This window comes from Halichoeres trimaculatus, unplaced genomic scaffold, assembly GCF_033239565.1.
Source record: "Halichoeres trimaculatus isolate MK-OKI-2021-1 unplaced genomic scaffold, fHalTri1.1 fHalTri1_scaffold_17, whole genome shotgun sequence".
Classification (NCBI taxonomy): domain Eukaryota; kingdom Metazoa; phylum Chordata; class Actinopteri; order Labriformes; family Labridae; genus Halichoeres; species Halichoeres trimaculatus.
The window spans coordinates 8446395-8461502 of NW_027437195.1; the positions used below are offsets into that span (position 1 = coordinate 8446395).

The following is a 15108-nucleotide window of genomic DNA, read 5'->3' on the forward strand; positions in this document are numbered from 1 at the left end:
TGCACCCTCAGAGAAATCATCTCTACTTCACAGACTGAGAATCCTGGTACTTAATCCTAAAGCAAGACACTGTTTCACTTTAAAAAAATGCAAGAAATAAAATCACATCTTTATTTTTCTGCGTAACAGAGTTCTCTTTTAAATTCACATATTTACAATCAGCAGGGAGCAGAGTTTTTAACAATGTTGTGCTGTAAATTGAAACTTGAATCTATACAGGTTACGTTTTCATAGTAAACTAAAGCAGTAAAGAACAGTTCATATGAAAAGTTAAAAGCATTAAAAAACTCTAAAAGATATCAAAACTTTACAGAAAAACTTTTCTACAGAGATCTTTGGAGTGATGTCAGACTTCATTTGCAGCTGTCAGTACAGAGATTACATTCATGTTTGCCGACATCGTGACTACAGAGCTGACACTGGACCCCTGCAGAGGAAAAGTACCATGAAGGAAAAGCAGCATAAAGACAGGGCTGAGGTCTCACCTCATACAGTCACAGCAGAGAGGCGTGAGTGGACTCTTTGGTTTGTACTGTTCAAGATGAAGTGTTTCTCCTGAAAATCACGTCTTGGATGTGATCAAATATTTATCAAGTCAAAAGTTTCACTAAAACAAGAGCAAACAAAAGACAGAATATGACAAACGAGTGCAGTGTTTGCTAAAACCCATCCTGAGTCCACCTCTGAGGTGGGGTGCTGCATGGAGCCGCATCACAGGGCTCAGGGCCCCTGGCAGAGCAGCAGGTGGGGGCTGTGAGGGCCCCGGCAGAGCTCTTTCAGAGAGTCAAGGCTCGCTCAGAGGATCTCCACAGTCCACCTCTGGCTCAGTTTCCTCTCATCAAAGTTGTTGAGGATCACCAGGTTCCTGTCGTACTGCTGACCACCTGGGAGGAGGAACTCAGGTCAGTGATTTAATAAAAAATACAGACTGCTCAACAAGTCCATCACGAAGGGGTCTGACATATGAAGCTAAAGAACATCGCTAAAGGAAGAGTCATTTTAACAAACAATAGAGTGTATTATTTTTCTAACCACTGCACCTCCTCAGTTCACCAGCAGATGGAGCTGCTGAATAAGAACTGGGCCTCAACTCAAACTGGAGCTGTCAGAAGCTGAACTATCAGCACAAAGTCAAACTGTTCAACACATTTTAATTGGAATAAGTTCTCTTTAATATCTGACCTTTGACCTCCAGGACCAGGTCAGGTTTGATGTGGCAGCGCACCACGCCGTCTGCGGTGACGTTCCACAGCTGATCGACTTTTCCTCTCTCTGGTGAAACACAGAGCCGGCAGCCTGACATCATCATACTGCCTGCAGTCTCCAGGCAGCAGTCCTCCACCAGCTGGCGACAAAAAAGATCACATGACGGAGGAGGATGGAGGTATGTTAGTGAGTTGTTAATCCAGTTGAATCAGTCATTATCACATTCTAAAAGTTTAATTTCTCTGGGATCACAACAGTTTAAGTTCAAAGAATGAGTATGATGATACTGCACCTGATCAAAACTAATGCTGAGAAAAATATCTCTAAACATTTCTAATCTCTCCAGAAGTTCTTTGAATTCTATACATTTTTTTGCTTTGAATTCACTCAAACATAAATAAGTGTGTTAACATCACTCATCTGGAAATACAATAAAATGCCTACAAAGGTAGCTTTTGCTCATTGTTGTGCTGTTTCAACGAGTATAAAACATAGGGTGAACTAAGTCTGTGGCTGAAATGGATTTTTTTTAATCAACTTATAAAGTATTATGTGTGATGGGTTACTTTAATCTACAAAGCTCAGGTGATCCTGACTGGTCATTCCTTAGAAATGTTTTCCTGCAGAACTCTGTTATTTCCTGATATCATCAACAGAGGACTGACAGGGGACGCTGCTCTGCTGACAGGCTCTGGACTCTAACTGTAATCACATCAATCTGCACAGATACCTTTAGGTGGAAAAAAGGGAAGAACTGCAAGAGAAAAAAATCAACAGCTGGCCACAGAAAAGAAATATGGTATAGAAATGTTAGGCACAGAATTTGAAAGAAATGAGGTAAAAACTCTATCATGTGCTGCCCTGATTCATGAGCACCTTGTTTCACTTCCCCATTTGTGGAAATATTCAGTTTAATGTGGGTAAAAACAGCTGAGCTAATTAATTTATGAATTACCAAAGAAGCAGCTGTGAATGTAGAAATATTTTGAGATAAAATATTGCTAGTATTTCTTTCTTACTGTGCAATTGATTTCTTTATAGGGATGGGTAGCTTTGAATCAATACAGTACCGATACCCGGTACCTGGCAATCAGTTTCTGTACTCAACAGAACCAATTTTTGGTACTTTTGTGTGTTTATGTGACAATAAATACTAATTTTCTAAATAATATAATCTCAAAGTTTTTCAATTTTACACATTTATTGTTTAATATAGAATCTTGCAATGCTGTGTTCATGTCCAGTATGAAAAATCACCTACTCTTCCACTTCCTCACAGTCACACTGATACGTTTAAGTACCTAAACATGGTACCTTATGACTTTGCGTGAATCGGTACTCAGTATCACTACAGACACAGTTTGGTCAATACCTGTAAAAGTACCTAATTTGGTACCATCCCGATTTCTTCAGTAAGTTCTTGAGTAAAAAATGGCATGTTGATAGTCAAGGTTTGAGCCCACCCTCATTATTCCTTACATGAGGAACAGTTTGAAACTGCATCTGAACCTGTCCTAAAATAAAATGGTGACTTAGCTGTGTTTTGAAAATGCTGTTTTTTATAGATGTAAAGATGCTTTTAAAAAAAAAGTTTTCTTCCAGTTACATAAAGTCTAAGCTCTTTCCTCCTTCCGCTGCTTTGATTTTCACCAAACTAAGACCAAAGCCGGCCTGAAACCAGCTTTGGATCTCCTGCTGACTGAAGACAACAGACAGGAACACAAACAAAACTTCTTTCAATGGGGAATCACATGCTTTTCCTGCCTTTCACATTATCCTGAGCACACCCCTGTTTTTATGAACACAGCCACCAACAATAACAGGACAACAAAGACAGTTTGCACACTGCAGCCATATGTTGGAGTATGAGACGGATCCTGCAGGAGAGCACCAGTTGTTTCCAAAAAGAAATGGTTTCAGAGTGATAAATGTGTGACATTAGGTCCTCATGTGTGGCACAGGTGCTGTAACTGTATGAAGCTGTAGATGAAAGATGAATTTTGGACTTTAACGGCCACTTTACAAGTAAATCAATCACTACAGAAGAAGTTTTGTGGATATGGTTAATTCCCTCAGGTTATAAAAAGACCCCACAGGTCACTTTAAGACTGTACTAAAGTAAATGTCCCGTTGTCCATCTGCCTATGAGTTTTGAAACAGTCTCCAGTGTGTGTAAGACTATCGTTTTTGATAATTGCTGCTTTAGTGGTTGTATGAGGTGATAATTCTCCCGTACCTTGCAGGTAAGCTGCCCGTCTTTATAGAGCCAGATCTGCTCCACCCCTCCGGTCTCCTCCACAGCCTGAACTCTCATCAGCTTGATGTCGTCCAGAGTTCCTGTCAGTGACATCACACATCCTGTTTCCCTGTTCTTCAAACGGAAGAACATCTGCTTCTGTGGGAGGAAACGTCAAACACTGCAGCTTGAGTTTGGATTCACAAGCACACACAAAACAAATAATACAAATAGATCTCTGCTTCTAAACAAGGACAACTTCATGTCTTCAAGCTCTGGAGACGCGGATCTCTTCCTGACATACCTGGATCAACGGACGCAGGGATCCTATCCGCTGCCAGCCACAGATCTTAGATATGTCTAGCACTTCACCTGGCTGTAGGAGCAGCTGTCGACCACAGTAGTTACTGCTTTCATACAACACCCACCTGAGAAGGAGAGGACAGTCAAGGTGTCAGGTGGAGAAGACACAAATAAGCTTTGTTCTGTACGCACACATTTCAAGATCAGACTTAAGATTTACTCATGCATCATTTAAACTTTATTTCTACTAGTTTCCATTAAGGTTATGAGACTGAAAATATTCCCACATCTTTTTTTAAAATAAAGGAGTGAGGAGTGGGAAAAGTTTTTGCTTTAAAGTCCCAAAAAAATCATTGATGTATTTTTGCAGGTTAAAACTGGGTGATTCACTCTTTTAGGGAAAGTTTAAAGCAGTTCCCTTATGTTCTGATATAACTGTGTTATTCCTATTCATGAGTTTCTGTTTAGGGAAGAAACAAAGGCAGATGTGGAGAATTGAAAAGCAGTGACGTACATTCCTCCCTCCACCACCAGGGAGCGTATGCGTGCATCCAGGCCAATGTGCAGCAGGTTGACAGCTCCTTTATCGAACACCATCCTGCGACCTCTGCAGCCTTCTTTACTGAACAGAGTGATGGAGGGCAGAGAGAGCTCCTGAGCAGGCAGAGAAGAGGATTTGACTTTCAGTCATTCAGCATCAACAAAGTATTCCTTATGTAAGAATTTTTAGCACATTAACACTCACATGTCCAGCTGTCTGGATGGAGCGGATGGTGCAGTCCGTTGATATGAAGCCCATGGCCTCTGTGTTGGGGTAGTCACCTTCCTCTAGCACATACATGTTCTCTGTGAACTGAGCTCCTTTATACGCCACCCAGCTACAACACACACACACAGAGGGAAGCACATAAATACACACATTAATGTTGTTGTTGTTGTTCACAGAGATAATTAATCGCATGTGTATAGTTTCTACAGCTGCTGAGCCACTGTACTTTTCTTGCTTTATGATGTTTTAGCTCAGATGAGAACAACTGCACCGAGCTAATGGCGCAGTTGACTTAATATATGCTCACAACTGTCGTAAAGCTGAGTCAGAATGATCGTTCCTTTGTCACCAGTATCCAATCTAACTTTCTAAATCTGTATCAGACTATAGGTCTCTGCACACTGAGTCTGTTTTTTTTCTGGACGTGTTTATTAGATACGTGATATAACAAATAGAAGAATTGTTGTGTACAAACACCTTGCAAGCTGAATGTGATGCGTTTGTTTTTTTTGTATAAATTGCTAAAATTTGTAGTACAACAAAAATGGAATCATTGAGCAATTGATCCTAAACAGTTGCTGTCAATATGTTTGAGACACAGACACACACACATATTCAAAAGTCTTCATTCATCATCTTAACATTGCCCAAAATGTGTAGAAATAATGCGTCAGAAAATGTGAGGCTGTAGATTTACAAGTAGCCTACAGCATCTCTAAATATTCAAACCACCCAAGAAATGAGCTGTGTGGATGCGAATAAACTAATGAAATCGAACCTGCCCCGAAAAAAAAAAAAAGACGGATGAAAATTTCGGTGTGAGTGTGCAAACGTGATTGCCATAGCATGAGATCAAATTTCTTTTGTAACATGCGAAAGAAACAGACTCAGTGTGCAAAGACCCTGAAACAGGGATTGGATCAGTGTGTCTCATCAGATTAGTCATGTCATCTTCAAACCTATTGTATGTCAAGTTTTTAAATACAGGAGAATCTCTGAAACTAAGACAGAGAGTGGAAACAGTCCTGACCCTTACACCATTTTCTTGGTCAATTAATTGCAGAGCTTCAACCTTGTCTCATTTTACAAATTTAAGATCTAACAGACAAAATAAGTGCTCACCTTCCAGACAGAACCTTACAAGACCTGGGTACAAAGTCTTCATCCAGAGCTGCTGTACTCTCCTCTAGAGTCACCATCTTTCCTTGGAAGTCTGGTTCTGAAAACAGTTTCACCTGTAACACACACCAAGAGGACTCTGTGATTCTTAGAGCACAAACAACCAGCATGAGAGGAAAAACTGTTACAAATGAAGAGTTAAATGAAGTGAGTGATACCTTGAACCTCGTTGTTCCCATCAGAGGGTCCTGGAGAACAGACAGAGGAGAGATCAATCAACAGCTGTGCACAAAGAAAGTCCTTCACAACTTCTCAAAAGATGATAGAACCATGCTTACATGAAAGACAGGCTGTATGGATGAGATCTTGGGGTTCTGGGCTCCCCAGTCTTCAGGGCAGGCATACAGTCCTTTCTCCAGGATGTAGATTTCACCGTTGAATCCAGGGTTCTCAAAGCCCACCCACCTGCCAGGAGCATGAAAAGACACATAAGATGCAAAACAGGTTTAATATTTGCAACATATTCTTCAAGAGCAAGACTAGTTCTGTTCAAACTTAGCTTTTGAGTCTAAATGGTTTAAATTTAGAGAGTCTTTGGATTTTAACTTATGGACTTATTGACTCACTGCCATTTTTATCTTAATCCCTGGTGTTTCCTCACTTCTCTGCAGGATTATCACTCGCCCTCATAGCTCATACATCTCGCCTTTTGATTAGTTCTTAGACCCTCGTGTTTCAGCCATCCTTCCAAACTTTGTTCCTGTGTTTGTCTTTCAAACCTCTGATATTTTTTTGCCTGAATACGAACCATGATTGGGAAACCTCAAACTGTCTCTGCAGCCTGACTCCTGGCTCTGTGCCTGTTAGCAATGACCTGACTGTAATGTCACAGCTAATGACTGACTGAAAAACCTCAAATTTTATACAAAAAGGTCTCTTCATGGCCACCCAGTCGACATCACATCTAGTTCACGCCTTAGGGGAAAACAAATCACAGGCTAAAAACGCTGAAGAGTCGTTGTGTGTCCTTCTGCACCATGATTAACTTGAATAATCTGAATTTAAAGTTTCATTCACTAAATAAAACAGAGGAGATGAGGAGAAAACTTTCTCTACAGGAGGACGAGTTTGGTCTGTAGTGGGATCCAAAATTCATAATCTGAAAGTCTAAAGTCAGTGCCTAAAATTCACCCTAATCAAACAGAGTATGATTTTTCTTGGGCTAAAATCAAAAGTTAAAATGCAAAAGAAATACAGAGCACACGTTCAGAGGCTAAGTTGCAGGAATTCATTTAAACATGCTTGTCTGTTTTGTGTTGATGACACTATGTTGAGTTTTGTTCATTAAATTTCACGTGATTTTTATCTCTTAAGCTTTGCCCCCAACTTTGACACAGGAGTTGCATGTCTACTCATGTCTGGATTGGTTTGCTGCACTATGGTTATTGTGATGTGCTGGAGTGGTGTTCAACGAATGCAAAAAACAAAATAACAGACTGAGGAAGAGGTTGACTTTGAATTAATGAGCATTCATTAATCATTAAATTTTAACCGTGAGTGCTGTCACTATAAAAAAGAAGAGCGTGCCTGCCAAAGGTTGTAAAACCTTCCAGCAGGTGTGTAAAATGTAAAGCCAACAGATAAATGTTAAAGGAAGTGACAGCTAACATTCAACAAGCTCCATTCAGTCAGCAGATTCATGTAATGAAACTCCACAGATCAGAGATTGTTTACCTCCTTTATGCAGCCTGACCTATCAATTACACAACCTGACATACTATACTGTTTCCTCCAAGGCTATATGTGGGTGTGTGTGCGTTTGTGTGTACAGTAACAGATCACTGAGTCAAGCTGGGACACACCCAAAAGGTACAGGTGTTGACAACATGCAGACAAAATCGTTAGCTTGTTTTTTTTAACTTACACTCCACCCATGACGTTGACAGACTGAGTTTTAGTGCCGTAGCCCATGTCCATGTTGATGACGGGGCCCAGCAGCTCCATGCTGGGCGCAAGCTCATTAAAGTGCGGACTACTGAAAAGTTTGGCACGAGGTGAGACGAAGTCCTTAAGGAGATAATAAGAGTCAAGTTATTAGAAAGTGAAGAGACTCTTTTCTCTTTTCAACACCCAAAGTGAAGACTGAGACAAGATCAGACAGGAAAACTTGGATAGCATCACATTAATGTGTTAATAACACTGCATATGGTACTTACTGAGTATACAGGTCGCAGAGAGAGAAACCCATCCTCAGCTCCTCCCCAGTCGCTGCAGTGAGGATACTCCCCCTCCTCCAGGATGTACTGCTGACCCTCAAAGTCTGAGTCCTGGTAGCCCACCCAGCTGTAACCATCGAACAGAAGGTAAAGTCAGGATTTGTCTGAGCCACAGCTCACAGGGTTGAAAAAATCCTCCTCCTTCGATGCACATATATATCTGTCAACCTCCACTTTACCGTCACTACAATTCCTAAATAGAATGACTACTAACACCACAAGAGAATCAATTCAGCTTGTTACTAAATCACTAAAAGAAAGTTAAAAATGGAGCATTCACATGTTACTTTTACAGTTAATATGTCAGTCAGAGCTGCTGGTTCTCCGTCTTTGTTGTTGCTGAATTTTTTTTTTTTTTCAATAATTTTTAATTGTTTTTTGTGAATGGAAATCTCTCTGTACATCTTCTCAGTCAAATGTGTGACTGGTCAATAAATCTCTGCTGTGGGAAATTTAAAAACGTCTTTGAGGTGACATGATGACCTCATGTTTCCAGTCTGCCAAAGACTGATTTTTAAGTCATACTCAGCTAATGATACTCACAGACCACCCAGTATCTTTACAGACCCCACTGTGGGTAAAGTCTTCTTGTTCTCTTTCTCTGGTTCTTCCTGAAGGTTGTACACATCACAGTCCACCTCTACTCTCTCTCCTTCAAAGTTCGGCTTCTCAAACAGTACAGCCTGTGAGGCAGAGGAAAGAGTTATAGGTGAGCTGTGGTTGACAGAAAAGACTTAAGATGCACATGAGGTATCTACACTTTACTAGGTGTGTGTGTGAGTTCATGTGATGGGAGTTTTTTTTGTCAGCTCATGTCTGTCCTAAGGTGGAATACCTCTCATTCTTTAAATTACAGCGTGATGCAGTGACGATATATCTTTGCATATGTCTGTCAATCACTTCTCAGGCTGCAGGCTAAGAGCTGTCAGAATACTACCTTCACTTTACAGGTGTTTGGACTGGTCGCTGATATTACGGGAACTTTTCCTTTTAGATTTATCCTCCTGTTGCTAGAGAGAAAGAGCTCGAAGGGAATTTTTCAGTTTTTCTGAAAGAAGTCTTTGTGGGGTCAGTACTTTCTGATCGTTTAGGATCCACTGTGGCACTTGACAGATTGTTCTGATATGGTCACTGCATTATCAGAAGAATATGATTCTTATTGGTTAAAATCCCATAACAGTGGTCATGAAACAGTGAAAGCAACATGCATCACTAACCCACTAACCTGCAGATTTCTACCAAGTGACTTAAACCATTAGTGGTGGTGGGGATGGATACCTTTCACAATTGAACTAGTACAGTACTGATGCCCAGTATCTGGCAATCGGTATCAGTACTCAACAGTACCAATTTTCTGTACTTTTTTGTGCATTTATGTGAATAATTTGTTTGATAATAAAATCTCAAAGTTTTCATGCCTTCTTAAAGATGCTCAATGAGTCTGAGATTGTAAATTTGAGTACAGAAAGTTCAATAGTTCTAACAAAGTCATATGATATATACAGATACAGATAAAATAGGTTCATCCTCTGATTGGGATTTAGTGAGTTTGATACGGTCTTTGGTATGTGTAGAATATGAATCAATACTTAGTGGGATACAAAGGTGATCTCAGCTGCATCAATACTTGACAGGGTATGTCGCAAATTCACAGGCATCAAGGGGTTAAATTATTTATTTTACAATATATAAACTTACAATGCTGTGCCCATGTCCAGCAAAAAAGTGGCCCACTCTTCTACTCCCTCACAGTCACAAGGTTTTGTTTAGGTACCTAAACATGGTACTGTTTGATTTCACGCAAAGTGGTATTCGGTAGGACTTTGGTCGGTACCTATCAAAGTACCTAACTTGGTACAGTGCCTATTCCTAAAGAGGTAGTATTGACAAAAGCAACAGTGCTCAAATTCCATTATTTATGTCAAAAGGTGGGACTGAGAAGGAAGACAGGAATATCAGCATTAATAATCCTGCAGGAGTCTTTTCAGCTCATCTAACATTGCCACTGATGAGATTGACCATTAATCAGCAGGCTCATATTTGACTTAACTTAACTTTGAGCCCAGTTAATATGCAGAATAATTTATAATGAACAGGTGTTTATGCAAAGTACAATCCCTTCTAGGTGAGAAAGAGCCCTGCTTTGTAATGGGATCCCTTTCGCACTAAATGACTCACAGTCATGGGTGCCACTGTGGGCAGTGGTTCACATTAGGATAAAATAAGGCTCTTCATGTTTGGATATAATTTAGTCATTGAAATTAATTCAAACATTAGGAGTCACACAACAGTACAACAAATACAATTATCTTCCTTATGTTTGACTATTTTGTTTAAGTTCAGGGTACACAAATGAAAAACGGACTGTCTCCAAAGTTACTCAATATTCCTGAATTTAATATTGAGTAGAAGAGCAGCTACTCTTTATAGCTCTGGTTCCTGTATAAACAAATCTCTGAACATGTTTAAGCTCAACAAATTCATTTTTTTCCCCTTTTGCTTAATCAATAACTAATTTAAGAAAGATCTGAAGCTCTGCATTATAGATGCGAAACATTCCCAACCTACTGATGTTGAACCAAACCGACCAGAAATTTTTAAGATTAAAGTGAATCAAGTTTTCTTTCTCAACATTGTTTTGCCGGAAAATAAGACCATCTAAAGGTGAGTTAATATGTAGTACAACTTTGTGTTGGCATTTCAGTATATGTGTTTTCCAGAAACAGCTGGTATCGAAAGATTCCATAAATGTAATGTTAAGCAGAACACACCTTGACTTCATTAGGATGCTCCACCCTTATTGCTCCCTGTGATTAACAGAAACACATCGTATGAGCACAAAATTATTTTTTTTAAAAAAGCAAGAATTTAGTGTAAACACAAGTCAATATTCCATGTTCTGTACCATTCGGAGAGGTCTGAGGGAGCCAATGAAGGGTTCAGGAAAACCCCAGGCCTCTGGACAGGGATACTCCCCCTCCTCCAGCACTCCCACAAATCCCCCAAATCCTGGATCAGTGTACACCAGCCAGCTAAAAAAAGGGAGGGAAGAAGGAGAGAAGCTGAGTGCATCACCTGAGAGTTATTTCTTTACTTTACTTAAAAGAGTCCTACCTGTCTTACCCTCTTAATTAATGACTTATAGTTTTAAAAAAATGTAAGTGCTAACCATCAATAACTAGCAGCAGTTAAAGTTCTGACAACCACAGGCTCCGGCCTGCAGCGTGCATTCTTTCTTAGAGCAGGACCAGATGCTGCAAACAGATTGTCACACTCAGTCTCTGCAAAGTCTGCATCAGACGTGATTCTAAGCATATGCCTCATGTAGATTTCTTGTTATATCACATTCCTGACACTTTCAATCCATACACACAAAAGAATTTAAAGCCAAAGTAGGATGGTAACCTACACTCCAGAGTGGACCTTAATGGAACCAGTAGTCTGTGGCATGCCATAGGAGCCGATCTCTACAGTATCATCACAGTAGGAGGACATCCTCCCCATCCCGTTGACCTCTGTGAACAGGTCAACTCGAGGTATGCTGTAGTCCTGAAAAACACACACACAAAAGTGGTATGAATTTGAGGTTTTCATCAAAGTTTTTAAAGTTTATGCAGATGTAAAACTTCAAAGCTACTACACAAGATCGGTTCTTGTAGAAGAATTGATTTTGATGTGACAGCGGGAGTGAGTTTGCAAAGCAACAATAAATAAAGTGCTGTGATCTTACTTAAATCCTCAAATCTTCAAAAAGTAACAAATATCACCCTGTATTTTGCTGGTAACATTACTGTAATGTACACACTCTGTTAGCTCTATAAAGGCAATTAACTCTTTACCCCATTTAAAGTACGTCATCCTTTCTGCACATCTGGATCTCTGGATCTCTTTTTTTAAATTCAGAACAACTACTGGACAAAAGCTCTGACTCGTCATACATGTCTAATAATCAATCTGAAGGAGCAATAAAACACAGAGAAACCAACGCTGTTTTCTAACAATTTAATTCAAACCTTATCATTAATATGATCATGTGCTCTGAGACAGTGCATCAGTGCCAACCTTCTGCATGCAGAGAGACTCCAAGAGCAGAATAAATACTTTATTTACATGTCAACCTCTGTGCAGGAACAACTATGATATCAATGAAGTGCTGGCATTTGAATCACAGAGATTAAGAGCTGCTACTTATGGAGACTACGGGCACAGTTCACGTCGCCTCTGGTTTATGCTCAACTGTTTGTGACTCACTGCTCTGCTGTGAGGGTCTGTGTGTGTGCAGCAATAATACACATATGGAGCATGCTGCGCATGTAGGGAAGAGTCAAACAACGCAGTGAAGAGAGATGAGAAACGAACATCTAAAACTGTTTTTTTTAATGACACACAATGTAAGGAGGGTATGCAGTAGGTAGGAGACCTCTCCATGTAATGGCCTGACCAGTTTGGGCTGGGAGCGATGGAAGCAAAACAGCCAGCATAAGAGCACGCGCAAGGGGAATAACATGAGACACTATGTTACACTGGTGTTCTGAAAATCCGTATCATCATGAAGTGGATGGTTTACAGGTGTACAGTGGACACTAGAGTACTGCACATCACTATGTCTTATTATAAGATATCAAAAGGCAAAAATGGCGGTTGAATTACTTTTCAATGGGGTAAGAAAAGTTGTACTGACTCAAAAAATAATTAATACACAAACGTTTGCTTTAATTTCAGATTCTGCAGTGAAGTGAAGGGTGCATCTAAATAAACCCACATAATCTAACTCTTCAGCTCTTTAAAATGCATTGTTTTGTATTTTCATTTGAGACATTCGGCTGTTTTGGGGAGAGAATGAATCAGCGGGTCTGTTTTGCCAACTCAGCGACAAGTAGTTTTTATTTCCCTCGTGCTGCTCATGCAGGATGTTCAGTACTGGTGTTGTTCATTGTTGTTCAGTTATTGTTCACTAACATTTCATTTGACAAGCAAAAAATGGTTGAATTAGCTCTGCTTAGTCAACCTGTTTTCTAAAACATCAGAGAATTGGAAGTTAAACCCAAGCATTTGAAGCAAACTTGCCATGACACAATGAAGGCTTCCTTCAACTAACTTTATAACTAAACTGATATCAGATGAAACTCAAACTCTCTTTACCTTGTAAAGACATTTTTAGGTCATCTGTAGGGTGATAACTCACCTACCATACGGATATGTATGACAGTCAGGGGGATAGGATGTGTTATTGACCATATTAATAAAATCAAACTCACCCTGACTGCCAATCGGATAGAACCTATGACCATCGGTGCTGTTGGTGCAGGCTGGCCCATCTGGTCTAATGCTGTAGGAGTTCCCTCCTCCTCTGCCCACATGTTCACTATCTGTTCTGTAGGACCCTCCTCCAGGGCGATGACTCGACCCTGGAAACCAGGTTTTTCATAGAGGAGCCAACTGAAGAAGAAGAAGAGAACAAAATCATAAAATGATTGGGTGTTGAAACCTTTCTCATCATTTTAGTTCTATCGATAGCTCCAGGGGATAATTAACCAGCTTTGTGCATGGATCTGTTGGATACCAGCCTACCAGGACAAGCACCAACATAGACAGCAGGCAGGGTCACGGAGGATCTAATGAAACACTAGAAGTTCAACCTGACCTTGTTATTTTCTGCTGTACCAATTACCGTGAAATGTTAAATGGTAAATAGAGTCTATTCATGAAGACAATCTTCAGCATTCAAAGCTTTTTCACATGTCACACTCACCCATTCACACTACAGTCATACTCTGATGGCACAGTGTCAGGTGACTTGCATCTAATTCCAGTCACACACTGCTGGATTTACCACTATTTCAGAGTACCATAATGACTCTTACCATCCTCTGATGACTCTGACTGAGATCACAGGGGAGAGCTTCATTGTAGTAGCATCCTCTACATCACCAAACAGTTCAAACGCTTCCCCTCCAAACTGAGCTAGTTCGTGCACAACAATCTGAAAGGGCACAGACATTTTATTAAAATATACAGCGAAAAAAAAATGTGGCACAGCAGTACAAAAAAATGCAAGAGAAAGTGCTTTCTTACCTTTCCAGGTCTTTTATGGAAACCTCTAACTGCAGGAATCTGAAAGCATATAAAAAATTTTGATCACAAACTTTAACCTGTGTTTGACAAACTACATTCATTCAGCCCTCAGCAGTAACTTTACATTTTCTGTTAAGGTCACAAAACTACAGTTTATCACACTGAACCACATTTGAACTGTTCACATGATGTGAAAAGGTAAGAACTCAAATGGAGCAGAAAAATAGTCCAGAAGGCAGGATAAGAAATATTTTGGGCTAGAAATGTTGTTTGTTGGTCAAAATAGTCTGCATATGAAGAAAAATCCTAATCAAATCCAGATCCAGATCACTTTGAACATTTTCCTTGGTCGGGAGCAGAGTCTGCTGTTAACACAGCTCATAAAACTGCAGAAAACTACTTATCAAGAGACAAAGGACAGGAGAGGTTTAATTTCATATGTCTGTAACAATGGCACAAGAAAGTTTGAACAAATTTAGTGACCGATTTTTACAAAAATCACAAAAAGAAAAAGTTTTTATATACAGCGTTCATTTGTTACTTTTACGGTACATGAATGTGTCAGTAAGAGCTGCTGGTTCTTAGCTGCTGGATTTTGAAAATCTTAGAATCTAAATGACATATGTGTTGGGTTTTCCCCTCTAAAATTGTATCATTTGTAGAGATGCCACACCCTGTGGTTTTACTCAAAGAAACTGCTTAAGAACCCCAGCAAACACCTGTTTTGAAATTACCATGGTAACAAAAAATAAAAGACCACAATGAGTGTCTGTTAATGCAAAAGCTCCTCTAGAGGGAAATACCCTCATGTTGTGCAGTGGGATGTATATCCACACTGTCTTCATCTAAACAAAAACATGCAGCTTTGCATGGCTGGGCTCTGTTTGCATGTTATTTGCACATTTCTAAGTTAAGCTTTCATCGATCTTGCCAAAGACTTCCTTGCACCAAATTCCAGTGTGAGGGCATGCTCTTTTGTCCTGTCCTCACTTGCTCATGATTCATGACTTTTTGTTGCAGAATAAAAAGAGAGTTATTAACCTGAGACACATCACCATGGAAATAAACCAGGACAGATAAAAGCTCAGCAGGTCGAAACACACCCAGGCTTTGGGCTGTTAGGA

The 15108-nt window shown here is 39.9% G+C and overlaps 1 protein-coding gene across 1 annotated transcript in view; it reads right to left on the reverse strand.

The window, feature by feature from the left end:
* Positions 1–144: 144 nt before the first annotated feature.
* crybg1a (crystallin beta-gamma domain containing 1a) overlaps positions 145–15108 on the reverse strand; it is a 59405-nt gene continuing 44441 nt past the window's right edge. Inside the window, exons 6-23 of the mRNA XM_074692432.1 lie at positions 13985–14023; positions 13774–13892; positions 13168–13348; positions 11319–11458; positions 10815–10941; positions 10681–10716; positions 8453–8592; positions 7850–7976; positions 7558–7700; positions 5972–6098; positions 5852–5881; positions 5637–5749; positions 4491–4623; positions 4260–4399; positions 3747–3870; positions 3443–3601; positions 1183–1345; positions 145–884 (exon numbers count right to left, since the gene is read on the reverse strand). Of these exons, the coding sequence (XP_074548533.1) occupies positions 796–884; positions 1183–1345; positions 3443–3601; positions 3747–3870; positions 4260–4399; positions 4491–4623; positions 5637–5749; positions 5852–5881; positions 5972–6098; positions 7558–7700; positions 7850–7976; positions 8453–8592; positions 10681–10716; positions 10815–10941; positions 11319–11458; positions 13168–13348; positions 13774–13892; positions 13985–14023 (2130 nt within the window). The 3' untranslated portion in view covers positions 145–795. The remainder of the gene's footprint in view (positions 885–1182; positions 1346–3442; positions 3602–3746; positions 3871–4259; positions 4400–4490; positions 4624–5636; positions 5750–5851; positions 5882–5971; positions 6099–7557; positions 7701–7849; positions 7977–8452; positions 8593–10680; positions 10717–10814; positions 10942–11318; positions 11459–13167; positions 13349–13773; positions 13893–13984; positions 14024–15108) is intronic.